This window comes from Delphinus delphis, chromosome 15, assembly GCF_949987515.2.
Source record: "Delphinus delphis chromosome 15, mDelDel1.2, whole genome shotgun sequence".
Lineage (NCBI taxonomy): Eukaryota > Metazoa > Chordata > Mammalia > Artiodactyla > Delphinidae > Delphinus > Delphinus delphis.
Window position 1 is genome coordinate 56,982,808 of NC_082697.1, and position 19,563 is coordinate 57,002,370.

Sequence of the window (19,563 nt, forward strand, 5' to 3'; positions counted from 1 at the left end):
TACTCTGCGGGGGAAGGGTAACAGATACTATACAACCCTGAGTCATCACCAGAAGGGGGAAATGCAAACTCACGTACACAGGAGTCTTCGGGATAAACTACAACGGCCGCTGTGTCATAGACAGAAGGTCCACACTTACACGATATTGAAGACACAAATGTGTGAGTTTATGCAGCTCTGAACAAGACCATCGAAGCCAAGGGTGAGAGAGTGTCTGTGAAATACACAAATCGACATCCAAAGGGATTCCGGTAGCTCTCTGCCTGAGGGCCCTTCTGGCCTTTTACTCCAGATGTGTCTTGGAAATGGACTACAGTGAAGCTAGCAGAGTGACCACAAACACACTGATTTGCTACTCCTTGGGGGAGCCTGGAGCTCTGGGGTTGGGCCGGGGCTGTGATGGAAGGCATAACAATAAAGCTGGACCAGTTGTAAATCCAAACTTCCTAATCTCTTGCACGTGTCAATCCCGCTACAGTGCAGATGCATTCTTGTTTTGTCTGTGTCAGATTTACATGCATACCATATTGCTTACTCTGTATTAGAGAAACCATTAGGCATTTCTGATGAGGAAATTACATGGGGGACTGGCCTTAATGGAATTTGGAATATAGGAAATCATCACATCACCATTGGCATCCAACGCGTCATTATTGCCAACATACCTAGCGGGCATGTCCAGGAGACTTGCCCTTTTATTGGTTGATTTTTGGTTAAGGACTCACCTATCTGGTATCTGCCACGCTCAGCACACACCTCACAAGATTCCTTGAGTGGAAGACTGTGGCATGGAGCCATGTGCAAAAGAACCAACAGAAAAATACCTTCCTAAATCCTCTTGCTCTTGCAGGGCACTATTGGACATCCAACTTTATCCTCCGGAACGTTGGCCATTAACTATGTTTCCCTATAGATAAAACATTAATGGAAGGTTTTAAACATCGGATTCGATACTAGGCATTTTCTTGTACACGCGTCTATTGCTGCAGGAATTTAAAACCCTGGGGGCAGAGTACATTTTATTCTTATTTGCAGCATAAGGCATAACATGCTCCGAAATATACACATCGCTGTGGCCTCTACTGTCCCTGGAACAGTATGATGCCGTCGACCTCAAGGACGATCGGAGATAGCTGTCATTCACTGCCTGGGATGGCAGAGAGTGTTTATAAGGGTCCGAGGGGCACCTCCCAATAACTAAGCGTTGGTCATCCCCATAGGAGTGGAGGAAAGGGTTATCGGAGGTGTGGTCTGGCAAGAGAGACTTGCTCCGTTTGCTGACCTCCAGACCCTGGGGGAAAAGGGAGCCTTTGTTCCCCGAGAGTTTGCTGGCGGGGACACTAAAGAGACTCCCGTACAAGTTTCCCTCCAGAAGCCGCTCCCTGTCCTTGAGGCTTATGCTCCGGGAGGGCCTGCTAAGGTCCAGCTCCCTGGGTTTGTCGAGGATGTTATCGTAGGAATGCTGCCGGCTAATCCTCAGCTTGTTCTTTTGGAACTGGAGGGCGCTGCTCTGTGCCCAGTCCTGCTGGTAGACCTCCTCCTGGGTAGCTGGGTTACCTGTCTCCTGAAGCATCTGGTCTTCGTCAATGTCATAGAGGTTCCCCATCCGCAGGCAGGAGTCGCATTTGAAGGGGGACCTCATGGTGAAGTGGCCTGAATAGGTGGGCAGGTTGGACAGGCAGCTCCTGCAGTGCGTGGAGTTCTGCCGGTACCGGTCGCTGCCCTCGCTGTGAGGGGAACTCTTGTCTTTCAAGGTGAAGTGCTTGGAGTAGAGTTTATACTGGTCATTGTTGGGGAGCCCATCTTCATCGTGCAGGGGACTCCTGTTCCTGGGCAGTGTGGAGTCCCCCTTGCGGAAACTGTCACTATGGTCCTGGTAGACATTGGAGAAGTCCACGTTCTCGGGAAGGGCCACGTTTTCGACAAACTGGGGAGGATCGAGGTGGAAACTGGCCTCCCTCTCCCCGTCAATGGTGTAGATCTTGTCCCTGGGGGAGCTCGCTTTGGTTTTCAGGTAGGGGCGCTCGACCTCGCTGCAGTCCTTGGGGTACTTGGAGGCCACTGACCTTTTGAAGTTGTCCTTGGCCTTGTGGTTCTTACTGTTGTCAGGCTCCCGGTGGCACGTGGCCCGGCTCGAAGTTTCTGAGATGTCCGAGTGGGCCACCTCTTCTGGAAGGTACCTAGGACTCTTTAGGGAGTAGCTCCTGTTCTCCACGGTTCCCTCATCCCTCTGGGAGACTGGGTTCTGGGTCAGCGAATCTTGGCGTAGAGATTCCATGGATTTCTTCCAAAGCTGCCGGGGCCTGGAGTTCCCTTTGGATTCCGTGCTCACGGCCACCTCCACTGTGTTAGGGTTAGACTCATTGAGAGTCAGAGGGTGCTGGCCCTGGAACACATAGTTGTTGAGGTTATCCTTGTGCCTGTTGGCCATGAAGGTTTGCAGTTCATTCATGTTGTCCCCAAAAATGCTCTCTTTCCCCTGAAAGGACCTGTTGTCTGAATATACCAAGTTTCCCTTATCTGAAACCATGTCCATGATGAGGGATCCTCTTTGAATGAAGTCAGCAGCTCTTTTGGGGGAATCCATTCTTGAGGAGTTCACGTTGGACAAGTTGGAAATGTTTTTGGCTGACCGAAGGAGTTTTAACATGTTGCTCTGGGATCCGGTCAGATTGAAGTCTGGAGACTTCTTCTTTTCTTCAATGTGCACCCCGTGAATGCAGCTGTAAATGCCCTGTGGGGAGGAGCACAAAACACCATCCTCAGCAGCAAGGACATGAAACCATTTCACACCTGAACTGTACCTGCAAAGGTGAGACATGACCTTCTTATAGGAGTCCTGGAGAAACAGTGAGATCCAATCTGAATCCTGATAATGCTTCCTGAATGTATGAGACCAGTGGCAAAGCATCAGGCGTATCTTGTCGCTCTGGCACAAGATATCAAGATTATCTGACACTTTTGCCAATAGTCATACATAGAGTTTGAGAAAAAATATCCACTAATCCTCAAAGAACTCTAAGGGTCTCAGCACCTCCAAACTGGCGTGTAAGGATTTGGTTGACCCTCCCAACACCCCAGTCACCAACCCTTACTTTTATTAAAGTTTCCCAGGATCATCTTTGGACTTTGGATATCAGAGAGTCAGCTATTGACAAACAAACTGAGTCAGCATACAAGGATCACCAATCATTGATTCCTCTGGGGAATTACTGCTACCCCTACACTGAAGCCATCAATTAAAGCATGAGACCCAATATTTATCTGAAGGAAATAAAAACACTAAAAAAAATACATGCACCCCAATGTTCATCACACCATTATTTACAGTAGCCAAGATATGGAAGCAACTGAAGTGTCCATTGATAGAGGAATAGAAAAGAAGATGTGGTATGTACACACAGACACACACAGACACACACTGGAATAGTACTCAGCCATAAAAAAGAATGAAATCTTGCCATTTGTGACAACATAGATGGACCTAGAGGGTATTATGCTGAGATAAGTCAGACAGAGAAAGACAAATGCCATTTGATTTCACTTATATGTGGAATCTAAAACCAAAACAAATGAACAGCCATAACAAAACAAAACCAGATTCAACAGAAACAGAGAACAAACTGGTAGTGGCCAAAGGGGAGGGGGTTAGACAGATGGGTGAAACCGGTGAAGGGGATTAAGAGGTAAAATCTTCAGCTTTAAGATAAATAAGTCATGGGAATATAATGTACAGTATAGAATATATAGTCAATAATATTCTAATAACTTTGTATGTGATAGATGGTAACTAAAGTTATTATGGTGATTATTTCATAATGTATAAAAATACTGAGTCACTATGTAGTACACCTGATATACAATATTGTAAGCCAATTATACTTCAAGTTAAAACCTCTGGAACAGTCTCTCCCAGCTCCACCCCCCCGACAAAAAGAAGAAGAAGACCTGAGACCCATGTGTGGTCAATCAGACATTTTTTGGAGGAATAGACATAGATGGTGGGATAAAGAAACATCATATGGTTTGAACCCCTGGAGCTCCCTTCTTGGACTTTTCACTTACCCGCTCAATATATATATATATTCTTTGTGTTTTGGCTGTGTGAGAATTTGTTGAGCATAGTTAGAGTTTTAGTTACTAAGAAGAGTGGAGAGTCCTGATGACGCGGTGATGCTGCATTTAAATCCATCCAGGGAACTGAATGACTGAGGGACTCGGGGGTAGCTCAGATATAAGCACCCCATCCATACATCTCTTGTTTTCCACTCCACCTTCTTCCTGTCTTAAAAATAACTGTTGGGCTTCCCTGGTGGCGCAGTGGTTGAGAGTCCGCCTGCCGATGCAGGGGACACGCGTTCGTGCCCCAGTCCGGGAAGATCCCACATGCCGCGGAGCAGCTGGGCCCGTGAGCCATGGCCGCTGAGCCTGCGCGTCCAGAGCCTGTGCTCCGCAGCGGGAGAAGCCACAGCAGTGAGAGGCCCGCGTATCGCAAAAAAACCCCACAAAAAAACAAAACTGTTTACTTTTCCTTGAAAGTACCTCAGGGGCAGAGCTCTCGATTCGTTCTACAATAACAGGCAAAAGAGCGTCAGTGGTGTTGTGATTCGTGCTCCTCCCTTCCCCACTCCTGCCCCCAGATTTTGGCCGCGGTACCTAAAGGGAACAATTCGGTCCAGGCTGCAGGATTTGACCTGGTCCTCCCAAGACTGACAGGGAGCCGGCCCAAGAAGGGGTTTGTTTGTAAAAGGGATGCGGTAGCTGCTGCTGACTTTGGCATAAACTAGTGGGGACTATGGGTTGGTAACTCTGGACTCTTACAGCGGCTCCATCAATTCCCCATGGTGGGGATGCACTGAACCTGCAGGGATGCTCACAGAACTGTGACAGCCTCAACCTGTTTGCACTGCTGCGTTTTTCTTGTAGTTTTCTAGAGACAGTCTCCACTCCGTCGAGGAACAGTAAACAGAAAAGCCTACAGTTGTACACTTGAGCTTCTCTTTCTCTGACCCCCTTCAACCCCAGGCTGCACGGTGAAGGCTCCCTGAGGCCAAGGCCCTGGCATCGGGCACTTCCCACCTGCCGCAGCCTTACCTTTAGTCTCTTTCTCGATGCTGTGTGGTCTCCTTCCCTGTTCCCTCCCAGGAAGCAGTGTCTCCTCTTTGCTTCCAGGGCTGCTGGACGTCAAAATCATACACACACACCGTGTATTTCACATAGCACCGTGCTTTTGAATCTTTTATGTTAACGTATGCCTTCCCTGTCCAATTGAGTAATGTAATAATCTCCTACAGTGACCTAGAGGGATTCTGCTACTATGGGTGGAAATCAGTGTGTCTCCTACACGTTTGAACCAGCCAAGATCATAGCCTTTTTTTCCTGTTGCTAGCATTACAAAAACACCAGTCTTTAAATTTTTTCTAACTTTGCAATTTTATTTTAATGAGCTCCCCTCCTCCTTTTAGAGACTTTGAGAACTTGCTTCCACCCTTCGCCATCAGGGCAGTGTGCTCTCGCCCGCCAGGATGAGCTGGTTGCCTCTGTATTTGCAGGAGGCCCACAGAAGCGGCCAGGGAGCTGCGCTATGTTTCAGGAGCAGAGAGGATGGCTGCTGACTGCTTTTTCTCACCCCTGGTTTCCGCTGGGACTCACACAACACAGCTAAGGCCGTTCCCAGGTGCTGATCTGCCTGGCAAAGCTTCGGGAAGGAGTCAACGTGGTGCCTGTACCCCAGGTTTGGATGAAAGTGTTCACCAACTAAGTTGACCCATCTTCCAGATGTGCTGGTGAGGAGGTGGGATGTGTATTACAGAAGGATGGGAAGAGCCAGAGACCTGGAACCCACTGGAAATGAGCCCCAGCTCCATCCTTTTTTAGCTCTGTGACCTTGGCTGAGCAACTACGTCTTTTTGGGTATCGAGTTCCACATCTGTAAGATGGGAATCATACACTCTAAGGTGGGTACAAGGGCAAGACCTGATAATGCAAGCAAGCACCTGACATGGAAGGGGCTCCATAAATGCTAGTGGGTGAGCTGCTCAGTCATCCCCCATGTGCCCTCCCTGTTGGTCACCTCACCTCTCTCTCCTCACACGAGTACGAGCACACAGCGCCCGTTTGATCGAAGCTGGAGGTTTGCTCTGGAAAGCCACTGCGGCTTTCTAATTAGATAAGTTGCCTAAATCCTACCTCGGGAGCCAAATCCCTGGGCTGGAGTTTCTTTCTTCCTTGCAGAGTTCTTTCTTTCCTCCTCTCTATTATTCATAGATTCCGGCTACCTTTTATGGGTTGTGGAAATAAGATGCCCTCTCAGCCCTATAATGGGCTCAGATGAAATTAGCATTGAAGACTCAATGTGCCGTTCCAGACAGCTTGCTCTGTTCCACTCCCCGCCCCCTTTCTCACTGGGGCGATACTGTCCTCCTTGGTTCCCTGGTGCCTGGGCCTGATCCCCAAAGTGTCTGCTATGGTCTGCATGTTTGGGTACCCCACCTCCCAGTTCATATGCGGAGAGCCTAGTCCCAAAGGTGATGGTATCAGTGGTAGGTAAGTGCTTATGTCATGAGGTCCAAGGTGGGGCCTTTGGGAGGAGCCCTCCTGAATGAGATAAGTGCTCTTGTAAAAGAGACCCCACAGAGCTCCCTCATCCCTTCAACACAAGGGGAAGTCTGCAGCCCGGAAGAGGGTCCTCACCCGACCACGCTGGCACCCTGATCTCGGACTTCCAGCCCCCAGAACTGTAAGCAATACATTTCTATTGTGGATGAAGCACCCAGTCTGTGGCATTGTGTTATAGCAGCCCGAATGCACTAAGACGGCATCTGACTTCCATTCTGCTGGGCCCCACTGTGGGTCAGCCAGAAGCTGTGCAAGCTCTCCTCTGGGCTCGTCGGGAAGATGCCACGGTTTCCACCTCCCTGGCCTCTGGCTTTGCTACATCTCCCATTCCTCACGTCTCTGGAGACAACCGAGGTGGTTCTTTTTTACTGGTGACAGTGAATATATTTTTCAACATGAAAGGGACAGCATTGCGGAGAGAAGACAAAAGTTAAGAGCATCCCACAGAAGAGAGGACGCATTTCTGTAAGTCGTAATAAACAAAGGCCACAGCTGTGGGAGAAACTTGGTTCTAATGTAAAATAAATGACTCTGTGAGCTCTGACCTTCACCCTTGGCCGTGCCAGGAGGGCAGGCATCTGAGGTTTGCATTTGTGCCCCATGGGACATGGGGTCCTCTCTCCTCTAGGGAGGGGGAGACAGCAGTTCCAGTTCCAGCTTGTCAAGGCACAACACAGCAATGCTGTGCCCAGTCCCCACTTTACCCCCGTCCCTCAAGATGCTTGGAATGGGAGTGAGGGATTTAGTCCATTTCTCATAGTGACAATCCTATTAACTTGGCTTCTTTAATGGTATCTCGGACAGAGGGAACACTCTTGCAAAAACAAGCAGGATTTACGAGTAAAGGCAATAGTGTGCATTTGCTCATGGCAATCTCAGAATCATTTGGATATGGAAAGCCTCTAGTAACTGGTGAAGAGAATTAGCTTAAAGTTGGCTTAATACCTAGCTGTATGCACGCTGTTATTTTAAGCAATCTGTGTGTTTAGAGGCCATCAAGCTAATTAGGAAACATGTATTTGCATAGAACTCAAGTTTAGAGCGCCACTGAATGGAGAAAATCAATCCTCCTGGCTAAGCCCATGTGTACCTTCTGGATGTCTTAAAACCACCAAATACTAAGAATACACAAGTTCCTCTTTAGATGATTATTTCATTTTCCCAATGAACATTAGCATATAAAATTAGATGTTTCTAACCACATATTTTTCACCATGTTTCAAATCCTAATATGTTAAACTCTTTCAGAGTAAAAAAATTCCAAGGTGAGTAAACGGAAGAAATAGGTAGATAAATAGATGGATGGATAGATGGACAGATGGATAGATGAATGGATGGATGGATGACTGATTGACTGATTGCCAGGTGGATAGATAGATAATGTTATACTTTGTTGGAAGACAAGTGAACGATATGTACGTATGTGCTTTTATTGTGATGCAAGTAAGTGAGTAGCTTGTATTTAAAAAGTAAAAATAGAGCTTCGCTGGTGGCGCAGTGGTTGAGAGTCCGCCTGCTGATGCAGAGGACGTGGGTTCGTGCCCCGGTCCGGGAAGATCCCACATGCCGCGGAGCGGCTGGGCCCGTGAGCCATGGCCGCTGAGCCTGCGCGTCCGGAGCCTGTGCTCCGCAACGGGATAGGCCACAGCGGTGAGAGGCCCGCGTACCGCAAAAAAAAAAAAAAAAAAAAGTAAAAATATATATTATATGAGTTGTGTGCACATACACGTTGTGTAGTATGATTTGTATCAAATCTCTTGCGTTGCTTGTATTTGATGTTTGTTGCTTGTGTAAGAGTGTGGGCTCTGGCTGCTACCACACCACCTGGAGTCAAATCCTGGCTCCAGCAAGGCTGTGTGGTGTTGGGTAATTCCTCTAACCTCATAAATTTGAGTTTCCCCAATTCTGGGCCAATATCAGAACCTACCTCACAGAATTGGTTTGTAGGTTAAATGAAATGATGAGTATAAATTCCTTATATGGTGCCAGGGACATACATGTACCTACAAATATAAGCATTTTCCACAACTGTCATCGTTATTGATGAATATGACACGTGTCCCTGTTTATGGCCACACACACGCCATATTGTGTAGCATGTAATGAGGTTTCCGTGGCTCGAACGTGAGTGCACTTACTGCAGCGTGTGTATTCTGTGCTGTGGTTTATGTCGTGTTGAATGTATATTTTGTTTCCTGTTTGATGTGTGTGCATTTTCTCGTGGTTCTTCCTGCCTGTGTTTCATTTCAGGCTCTGTTACATCGCACACGCTTTTGGGCTTAGTTAGCTGCGTTCACACACACAACATGGCTTTGCAGGTAGATTTCGTTTTGTCACACGTGATCTGTTGGAATGCATGCAAACATCATAACATCCTACACAGGAATTTTAATAATGTCCTAGAGCATATCTGGGTGCTCATGAGGGAGGCCACAGACTGGCTGTGTTTGGTCCGTGTGTTTTTCTATTTGTCAATGGAATTAGTTACTAGTATTCAAAAGTTGAAAGTTTTCACATATAATCAGATGACTGCTTTCTCTTTGAAAAACTGGAAGACCTGATAAGACTGGCTCTGCCTTCCGCTAAAACCATACTCAGCAGGAGTGGAGGACGACTGCCCCCTTTGGGTGTGGTGGGTTTTACGCAATGTGTCTTAGTTCTCCACATTCTCCATTGTTCCCTCCCTTTGACACCAGGGTTCAGCTGCTATTTTTAGTTTCACTTCTGCTCTTTTTCTCACGCCCGGCCTGCCTTACCTATTCACCTTCATCTCTAGCTTGCATCTGGCTTATGAACACAGAAACTGGTGCCCTTCCGACAAATCCAAGAAGGGTTAATGGGTGAGGGGAGGGTGTGGAGACACCACACCCCCACCCAGGAGTCAAGAATCCCTGATTCTCTGGAAGCCCTGTGCTTTTCTGGACCTGCCTGACTCAGAGGGAAGTAGCCGCCAGGGGTACTGACCCTGCTGATGGAGAAGAGCAGGCCTGGCCGGTCGGAGCACACGCCCGTGAAGCAGAAGCGCAGCTTCCAGTAGAAGAGGTGTTCCCAGATGAAGGTGATGAGGCTGAGGGCCATGGCGGCCGCCAGCATGTAGAACACACCCGCCATGTTGTCGACGTCCAGCTGGCTGCTCATCACCTCGTTCTTCTCGTTGTGGCAGATCCCCGTGAGCCACAGGGTCTCCAGCTCTTCCATCTCCCCTGGACAGAAGACAAGAGCCACAGGCAGTAAGGAGCAGGGCACGCACTGTGGGGCGGACACGCCTGTGTTCGGGACAGACACGTGTGACTTATAGCTGTGCAACCTCAGTGAGAGTGACTGAGCTCTCCTGGTCTGCGTTCCCTCACTTGCGGGGTGAAGAGAATGATGACAACAGCATCTATGTAATATCGCTGTAGGAGGATGAAGTGAGATCACGTATAGAGAGAATCTGGCTCAGGCCCTGCCTTTTTTTTCTTGGTCATCATTACTATGCTCTCCCCACCCCTCTTTTCTCTATCCCCGGCCCCAACACCCACCCAAGCCTGGAACAGGACACGGGATAAGCTGGCCGAAGCCTACATAAGAAAGACTCGCGTTCCCATTCTGGCTTCGTCATAGACTAGCTGTGTGACTTCAGAGCCACAGTGATCCTGTCTGTGAAATGGGTATTATAATAGTGTACACTCCCTCGAGTTCTAGGGAGGATATGAGCTCACATATGCAAAATTCCTAAACGTAGTGCCTGGCTCATGGTAAGTTCTCCTAAATAGGAGCCTTCGTGGGCTGCTGTAAAGGAAGTGCCTAGCACACTGCCTGGTACACAGCTGTCCTCAAATATATTTGTTTCTTCTTTCCTCTTCCTTTAGAACATCCAATATTATTCCAAAAAGTCACCCCAAGTAGTGCGCTTAGAGCACAAAGTGTTCCTTGACAAGAAATATCCCAGTCGGCTCTGAATGGCCCTTTGCAAACTAAACACCTCCCCACTTCAGTAGGCAGCTAAAGAAGCAGGTGGGGTTTGCAATGGAAAAAAAAGTAGGCACGGTTGGCATTATTATGTCTCTTTTCTATGCACATTTTATCCAGTTGTCATTTAGGAGGAAATTCTCTAGTCTAAATGTCTAGTAATTATACTAACTGTCTAGCAATTCACTAGACTATGATTCAGGTCTTTAAAAATTATCCTTCGAAAACAGTGAAAATCAAGGAAGATGCATAGAATGTTAAATGAATAGTATGACTACATTGTATATACGTACGATCTCTAAGACATAAAAGATGTATGGGATTAAGAAATATAAACTACTCTGCATAAAATATATAAACAACAAGGATATATTGTACAGCACAGGGAAATATAGCCATTATTTTGTAATAACTTTAGGTGGAGTATAATCTATAAAATATTGAATCATTATGTTGTACAATTTAAACTAATATAATATTGTAAATCAACTATACTTCAATAAAGAACACTTGCAGAGGCATGCAGCGGGCGTGGTCTGGAGCTGGGAAGTCGCAGCTGCCGCCGCCGCTGCCACCGTGATGTGCACAGGTCCTCGCCCGGGTGTTCATACCGCAGCCTGTCAGGCGACCGGTGTTGCGGCCACTGCAGCCGCCCGCAGGACCCTTGGGCGCAGAGTATGCGCCACCTTGGCACCTAGTCCCTGAGGCAGGGACGTCCTGGCCCAGAGAAGAACGCTGTTTAGGTGCGAGCCTAACCACCTAAGTGAGGGCACTAAAGCTGCCTGGGGAAGGGCAAGGCCTGCGTTGCCGAGCTTGGGCTCGGGGCCCTGGATTTGTTTGGGTTAGCGGAGATTATAAAACAGCAAAAACTGGTGAGGATAGAGACCAATGCTGGCAGGAATACAGGGAAAGAAAAAATCTCATGCTCAGTTGCTGGAGAAATAGGAAAAGGGAGGCATGAAGACAGTTAGAAACTTGTCCTAAGCCAGTTAGCTCAAAAGTGGAAGAGCTAGGATTCAAATCCAGAGAAGTGTCCACTTCAGACTTCATTCTGGGAGAAAGTAGTATAATTTACAAAAGGAGAAATGAGACAACACATTCTTTCCTAGAAGAGCATTTACCAATTCCCAGTCTGTGGTGATTAACTGCTTGCAGGATCTTGGTTCCCAGGCCAGAGGTTGGGCCCGAGCTCCTGTGGTGGGAGCTCCGAGTCCAAACCGCTGGACTAACAGAGAACCTCAGGCTCCAGGGAATATCAACTGGAGTGAGGCCTCCCGGAGATCTTCATCTCAGCACCAAGACCCAGCTCTACCCAACTGCCTGCAAACTCCAGTGCTGGACGGCTCAGGCCAAACAACCAGTAAAACAGGAATATAGCATCACACATCAAAAAAAAAAAAGAAAAAAGAAGAAAAAGAAATGACAAAAAAATATGTTACAGACGAAGGAGCAAGGTAAAAACCTACAAGACCAAATCAATGAAGACAAAATAGGCAACCCACCTGAAAAAGAATTCAGAGTAATTATAGTAAAGATGATCCAAAATCTCGGAAACAGAATGGAGAAAATACAAGAAACATTTAACAAGGATCTAGAAGAACTAAAGAGCAAACAAACAGTGATGAACAACACAATTACTGAAATTAAAAATACTCTACAAGGGGGCTTCCCTGGTGGCGCAGTGGTTGAGAGTCCGCCTGCCGATGCAGGGGACACGGGTTCGTGCCCCGGTCTGGGAAGATCCCACAAGACGCGGAGCAGCTCGGCCTGTGAGCCATGGCCGCTGAGCCTGTGCGTCCGGAGCCTGTGCTCCACAACGGGAGAGGCCACAACAGTGAGAAGCCCGCGTACCGCAAAAAAAAAAATACAAGGAATCAATAACAGAATAACTGAGGCAGAAGAATGGATAAGTGAGCTGGAAGATAAAATGGTGGAAATAACTGCCAGGGAGCAGAATAAAGAAAAAAGAATGAAAAGAATTGAGGACAGTCTCAGAGACCTCTGGGACAACACTGAACGCACCAACATTCGAATTATAGGGGTCCCAGAAGAAGAGAAAATGAAAGGGTCTGAGAAAATATTTGAAGAGATTATAATGAAAACTTCCCTAACATGGGAAAGGAAATAGTCAATCAAGTCCAGGAAGCACAGAGAGTACCATACAGGATAAACCCAAAGAGAAACATGCCGAGACACATATTAATCAAACTATCAAAAATTAAAAACTAGGAAAAAATGTTAAAAGCAACAAATAACATCCAAGGGAATCCCCATAAGGTCGACAGCTGATTTTTCAGCAGAAACTCTGCAAGCCAGAAGGGAGTGGCAGGACATATTTACAGTGATGAAAGGGAAAAACCTAAAACCAAGATTAGTCTACCCAGCAAGGATCTCATTCAGATTCAATGGAGAAATTAAAAGCTTTACAGGTAAGCAAAAGTTAAGAGAATTCAGCACCACCAAACCAGCTTTACAACAAATGCTAAAGGAACTTCTCTAGGCAGGAAACACAAGAGAAGGAAAAGACCTACAAAAACAAACCCAAAACAATTAAGAAAATGGTAACAGGAACATACATATTGATAATTACCTTAAATGTAAATGGATTAAATGCTCCAACCAAAAGACATAGACAAAAACAAGACCCGTACAAATGCTGTCTACAAGAGACCCACTTCAGACCTAGAGACACATACAGACTGAAAGTAAGGGGATGGAAAAAGATATTCCATGCAAATGGAAATCAAAAGAAAGTTGGAGTAGCAATTCTCATATCAGACAAAATAAACTTTAAAATAAAGATTATTACAAGAGACAAAGAAGGACACTACATAATGATCAAGGTATATACCAAGAAGGTATAACAATTGTAAATATTTATGCACCCAACATAGGAGTACCTCAATACATAAGGCAAATGCTAAAAGCCTTAAAAGGGGAAATCAATAGTAACACAATAATAGTAGGGGACTTTAACACCCCACTTTCACCAATGGACTGATCATCCAAAATGAAAATAAATAAGGAAACACAAGCTTTAAATGACACGTTAAACAAGATGGACTTAACTGATATTTATAAGGCATTCCAACCAAAAACAACAGAATACACTTTCTTCTCAAGTGCTCGTGGAACATTCTCGAGGATAGACCATATCTTGGGTCACAAATCAAGCCTTGGTAAATTTAATAAAATTGAAATCATATCAAGTATCTTTTCCAACCACAACGCTATGAGACTAGATATCAATTACAGGAAAAAAAACAGTAAAAAATAGAAACACATGGAGGTTAACCAATTCAGTACTAAATAGCCAAGAGATCACTGAAGAAATCAAAGAGGAAATCAAAAAATACCTAGAAACAAATGACAATGAAAACACAATGACCCAAAACCTATGGGATGCAGCAAAAGCAGTTCTAAGAAGGGAGTTTACAGCAATACAATCCTACCTCAAGAAACAAGAAAAATCTCAAATAAACAACCTAAACTTACACCTAAAGCAATCAGAGAAAGAAGAAAAAAAAAAACCCCAAACTTAGCAGAATGAAAGAAATCAAAAAGATCAGATCAGAAATAAATGAAAAAGAAATGAAGGAAATGATAGCAAAGAACAATAAAACTAAAAGCTGGTTCTTTGAGAAGATAAACAAAATTGATAAACCATTAGCCAGAGTCATCAAGAAATAAAGGGAGAAGACTCAAATCAATAGAATTAGAAGTAAAAAAGAAGTAACAACTGACACTGCAGAAATACAAAGGATCATGAGAGATTACTACAAGCAGCTATATGCCAATAAAATCGACAACCTGGAAGAAATGGACAAATTCTTAGAAAAGCACAACCTTCTGAGACTGAACCAGGAAGAAATAGAAAATATAAGCAGACCAATCACAAGCACTGAAATTGAGACTGTGATTAAAAATCTTCCAACAAACAGAAGCCCAGGACCAGATGGCTTCACAGGTAAATTCTGTCAAACATTTAGAGAAGAGCTAACATCTATCCTTCTCAAACTCTTCCAAAATACAGCAGGGGGAGGAACACTCCCAAACTCATTCTACGAGGCCACCATCACCCTGATAGCAAAACCAGATAAAGATGTCACAAAGAAAGAAAACTACAGGCCAATATCACTGATGAACATAGATGCAAAAATCCTCAACAAAATACTAGCAAACAGAATCCAACTGCACATTAAAAGGATATTACATCATGATCAAGTGTGATTTATCCCAGGAATGCAAGGATTATTCAATATACACAAATCAATCACCGTGATACAGCATATTAACAAACTGAAGGATAAAAACCATATGATAATCTCAATAGATGCAGAAAAAGCTTTTGACAAAATTCAACACCCATTTATGATAAAAACTCTCCAGAAAGTAGGCATAGAAGGAAACAACCTCAACATAATAAAGACCATATATGACAAACGCATAGCCAACATCGTTCTCAATGTTGATAAACTGAAAGCATTTCCTCTAAGATCAGGAACAAGACAAGGTTGCCCACTCTCACCGCTATTATTCAATATAGTTTTGGAAGTTTTAGCCATAGCAATCAGAGAAGAAAAAGAAATAAAAGGAATCCAAATTGGAAGAGAAGAAGTGAAACTGTCACTGTTTGCAGATGACATGATACTATACATAGAGAATCCTAAAGATGCTACCAGAAAACTACTAGAGCTAATCAATGAATTTGGTAAAGTTGCAGGATACAAAATTAATGCACAGAAATCTCTGGCATTCCTATACACTAATGATGAAAAATCTGAAAGAGAAATTAAGGAAACACTCCCATTTACCACTGCAACACCTAGGAATAAACCTACCTAGGGAGACCAAAGACCTGTATGCAGAAAACTATAAGACACTGATGAAAGAAATTAAAGATGATACAAACAGGTGGAGAGATATACTATGTTCTTGGATTGGAAGAATCAACATTGTGAAAATGACTATACTACCCAAAGCAATCTACAGATTCAATGCAATCCCTATCAAACTACCAATGGCATTTTTCACAGAACTAGAACAAAAAATTTCACAATTTGTATGGAAACACAAAAGATCCTGAATAGCCAAAACAATCAAGAGAAAGAAAAATGGAGCTGGAGGAATCAGGCTCCTGGACTTCAGACTATACTACAAAGTTACAGTAGTTAAGACAGTATGGTACTGGCACAAAAACAGAAATATAGATTAATGGAACAGGATAGAAAGCCCAGAGATAAACCCATGCACATATGGTCACCTTATCTTTGATAAATGAGGCAAGAATAAACAATGGAGAAAAGACAGCCTCTTCATTAAGTGCTGCCGGGAAAACTGGACAGCTACATGTAAAAGAATGAAATTAGAACACTCCCTAACACCATACACAAAAATAAACTCGAAATGGATTAAAGACCTACATGTAAGGCCAGACACTATAAAACTCTTAGAGGAAAACATAGGCAGAACACTCTATGACATACATCACAGCAAGATCCTTTTTGACCCACCTCCTAGAGAAATGGAAATAAAAACAAAAATAAACAAATGGGACCTAATGAAATTTTAAAGCTTTTGCACAGAAAAGGAAACCATAAACAAGACGAAAAGACAACCCTCAGAATGGGAGAAAATATTTGCAAATGAAGCAACTGACAAAGGATTAATCTCCAAAATATATAAGCGGCTCATGCAGCTCAATATCAAAAAAGCAAACAACCGAATCCGAAAATGGGCAGAAGACCTAAACAGACACTTCTCCAAAGAAGATATACAGATTGCCAACAAACACAAGAAAGGATGCTCAACATCACTAATCATTAGAGAAATGCAAATCAAAACTACAATGAGGTATCATCTCACACGAGTCAGAATGGCCATCATCAAAACATCTACAAAGAATAAATGCTGGAGAGGGTGTGGAGAAAAGATAGCCCTCTTGCACTGTTGGTGGGAATGTAAATTGATACAGCCACTATGGAGAACAGTATGGAGGTAACTTAAAAAACTAAAAATAGAATTACCATATGACCCAGCAATCCCATTACTGGGCATATACCCTGAGGAAACCACCATTCAAAAAGAGTCATGTACCACAATGTTCATTGAAGCACTATTTACAATAGCCAGGACATGGGAGCAACCTAAGTGTCCATCGACAGATGAATGGATAAAGAAGATGTGGCACATATATACAATGGAATATTACTCAGCCATAAAAAGAAATGAAATTGAGTTATTTGTAGTGAGGTGGATGGACCTAGAGTCTGTCACAGAGTGAAGCAAGTCAGAAAGAGAAAAACAAATACCATATGCTAACACATAGATATATATCTAAAAAAAAAAAAAAGGTTCTGATGAACCTAGGGGCAGGACAGGAATAAAGACAGACGTGGAGTTGGACTCGAGGACATGGGGAGGGGGAAGGGTAAGCTGGGACGAAGTGAGAGAGTAGCATTGACATGTATACACTACCAAATGTAAAATAGATAGCTAGTGGGAAGCAGCCGCATAGCACAGGGAGATCAGCTCGGTGCTTTGTGACCACCTAGAAGGGTGGGATAGGGAGGGTGGGAGGGAGACACAAGAGGGAGGGGATATGGGGATATACGTATGCATATAGCTGATTCACTTTGTTATACAGCAGGAACTGACACAACACTGTAAAGCAATTATACTCCAATAAAGATGTAAAAAAAAAAAAAACCCTGTAGAGAAAATAAAGGAAATACTCGAAATGTTTGATTTTCTTTTGAAGTTAGTAATCATAATTGTTGGTTTCACATTGCTCTCTTTTTTAGGTTTTGTAAAATCTGTGTATATTGCTTTTGGTTTGTTCTCACTCTTGAAGGATTCGGCTGAACACAGAAATCTAAGTTGACAATTATTTTTCCTTGACATTTTGAAGATGTTATTAAGCATCCTTCCGGTCTGGACTGTAACTGTTGAGAAGTCAGCTCATAATCTATTTGTCATTACTTTCTATGCAATCTGTATTTTCTCTCTAATTGCTTTTGAGAATTTCATTTTGTCTTTGGTGTGGAATCTAGGTGTGAATGTTTTTATTTGTTCTGCTCTGGACTCAGTGTGATTCTTCAATCTGATGATTCATAACTTTAATTCTGCAAAAATTTCACCCATTGTTGCTTCAGCTCTTAACTCTCCCCATCTTACCTTCTTTTAAGTTAACAGACTTTATTTTTTAGAATAGCTTTATATTTAGAGAAAAACGGAGCAGAAAGTACAGAGTTCCCATACACTCCGTCTTTCCATTTCCTTTGTTTTCCCTTTTTAACATCGGGCATTGATGTGGCACATTTTTATAATTTATGAACCAAATACATTATTATTAACTAAAGTGTACAGTTTACATTAGGGTTCAATCTTTGCTGTACAGTTCTGTGGGTTTTGCCAATGCTTAATGTCATGTACCCACCATTACAGCATCATACAGAACAGTTTCAGTGCCCTAAACATCCCCTGGGCTCCAGCTGTTCATCCCTCCTCACCGCTCATTCCAACTCCTGGCAACCACTGATCTTTTAACCATCTCTACAGTTTGACCTTTTCCAAACATCATATAGTTGGAACCATATAGTATGTAGCCTTTTCAGACAGGCTTCTTTCTCTTGACAAGATGCATTTAAGGCTCCTCTATATGTTTCCCTGGCTTCATAGGTTCTTTTTTTGTTTGTTTGTTTTTTATCTCTGAACCGTATTGCATTGCATGGATGTATAGTTTGTTTACCCATTCACTTATTGAAGGACATGTCGGTTGTTTCAAAGTCTGGGAAATTATGAACAAAGTTCTATAAACATTCATGTTCAGGTTTCTGTGTGGACATAAGTTTTCAACTCATCTGGTCAAGTACCTAGGGGCATTACTGCTGGATTATATGGTAAGACTATGTCCAGCCTTGCAGGAACCTGCCAAACTGTCCTCCGAAGTGACTGCACCATTTTACATTCCCACCAGCAATGAATGAGGTTCCTGTCCATGTGACACATCCTCACCGGCATTGACTAGTGTGTCAGTGTTTTGGATTCTGACCATTCCAATAAGGTGTGTAGAGGTATCACATCGTTTTAATTTTCAATTCCCTAATGACACATGATAATCCTATCTTTTCTTCTTCTGAAATTGTTTAAAATATTCTAGATCTTCTCATTGTATCTTCCAGGTTATTAACTTTGTTTTCATATTTTCCATTTCTTTATTGTTCCATCTGGCAGTTAGCTGATTGCCACAGATCTATTTTCCAGTTCATGAATTCCTTCATTAGTAGTATTTGGCTTTATGTTTTAATTTTTAATCTATTTTAATTGTGACATTCATCTGGCTCTTTTAAAATTCTGCCTATTCTTTTTATGATAAAGTCCTACTCTTTTGTTATGACTTTTAAAACTTTGATACATTTAATAATTTCACACCTACATTCTTTCAGATTACTCTCAGCCCCACACCCCATCCCTGCCCCCTTAGTTCTTGGGATTCTGATTCTTCTGTTTGCTGTTCATGCTGACCTTCATGGTGGATTACTTTCTTGTGGTATTTGTAACCTTTGACTATGAGCTAATCTTCAGCAGAGCTGTTCTCCCCCTAAACCCCGTGGGACTCCCGAACATCCTGGGCTACATGTAGGCATGTCCCTACAGAGGCGTCCTGGGTTTGCTTCCGCCATGGTTCCAGGGCCCTTCAAAGTACCAGTTTTCATATAAAATAAATTTTACTGTAATTACTGCACCATTTAAGTAATATACACTTAGATCTCCATACTCATTTGGGTTTTAATTTCTCACTCAGCTTCAAATGGATGGCAAGCTCCTTGTACTTTCTTTGCTTTGATGGACAGTTTTTTCTAGTTTCCTTTTCATGGACTCATTGACAGTCTCAGATTTATGCAGTGGTATCATTTTCTACCCTCCTTGCACAGTTCAGGGTCCCCACGTGGATGTTAAAGCCCCAGGCTCCATCCCTATTGCCTGTATCCC

The 19,563-nt window shown here is 43.7% G+C and overlaps 1 protein-coding gene across 2 annotated transcripts in view; it reads right to left on the reverse strand.

The window, feature by feature from the left end:
- Positions 1 to 934: 934 nt before the first annotated feature.
- GRIN2A (glutamate ionotropic receptor NMDA type subunit 2A) overlaps positions 935 to 19,563 on the reverse strand; it is a 364,371-nt gene continuing 345,742 nt past the window's right edge. The window contains exons 11-13 of one of the 2 annotated variants that reach the window (XM_060033045.1): positions 9,583 to 9,821; positions 1,560 to 2,734; positions 1,198 to 1,216 (exon numbers count right to left, since the gene is read on the reverse strand). In XM_060033045.1, coding sequence (XP_059889028.1) covers positions 1,198 to 1,216; positions 1,560 to 2,734; positions 9,583 to 9,821 — 1,433 coding nt within the window. Of the gene's footprint in view, positions 2,735 to 9,582; positions 9,822 to 19,563 lie in introns of both variants that reach the window. The other variant, XM_060033044.1, reaches the window with a different exon arrangement.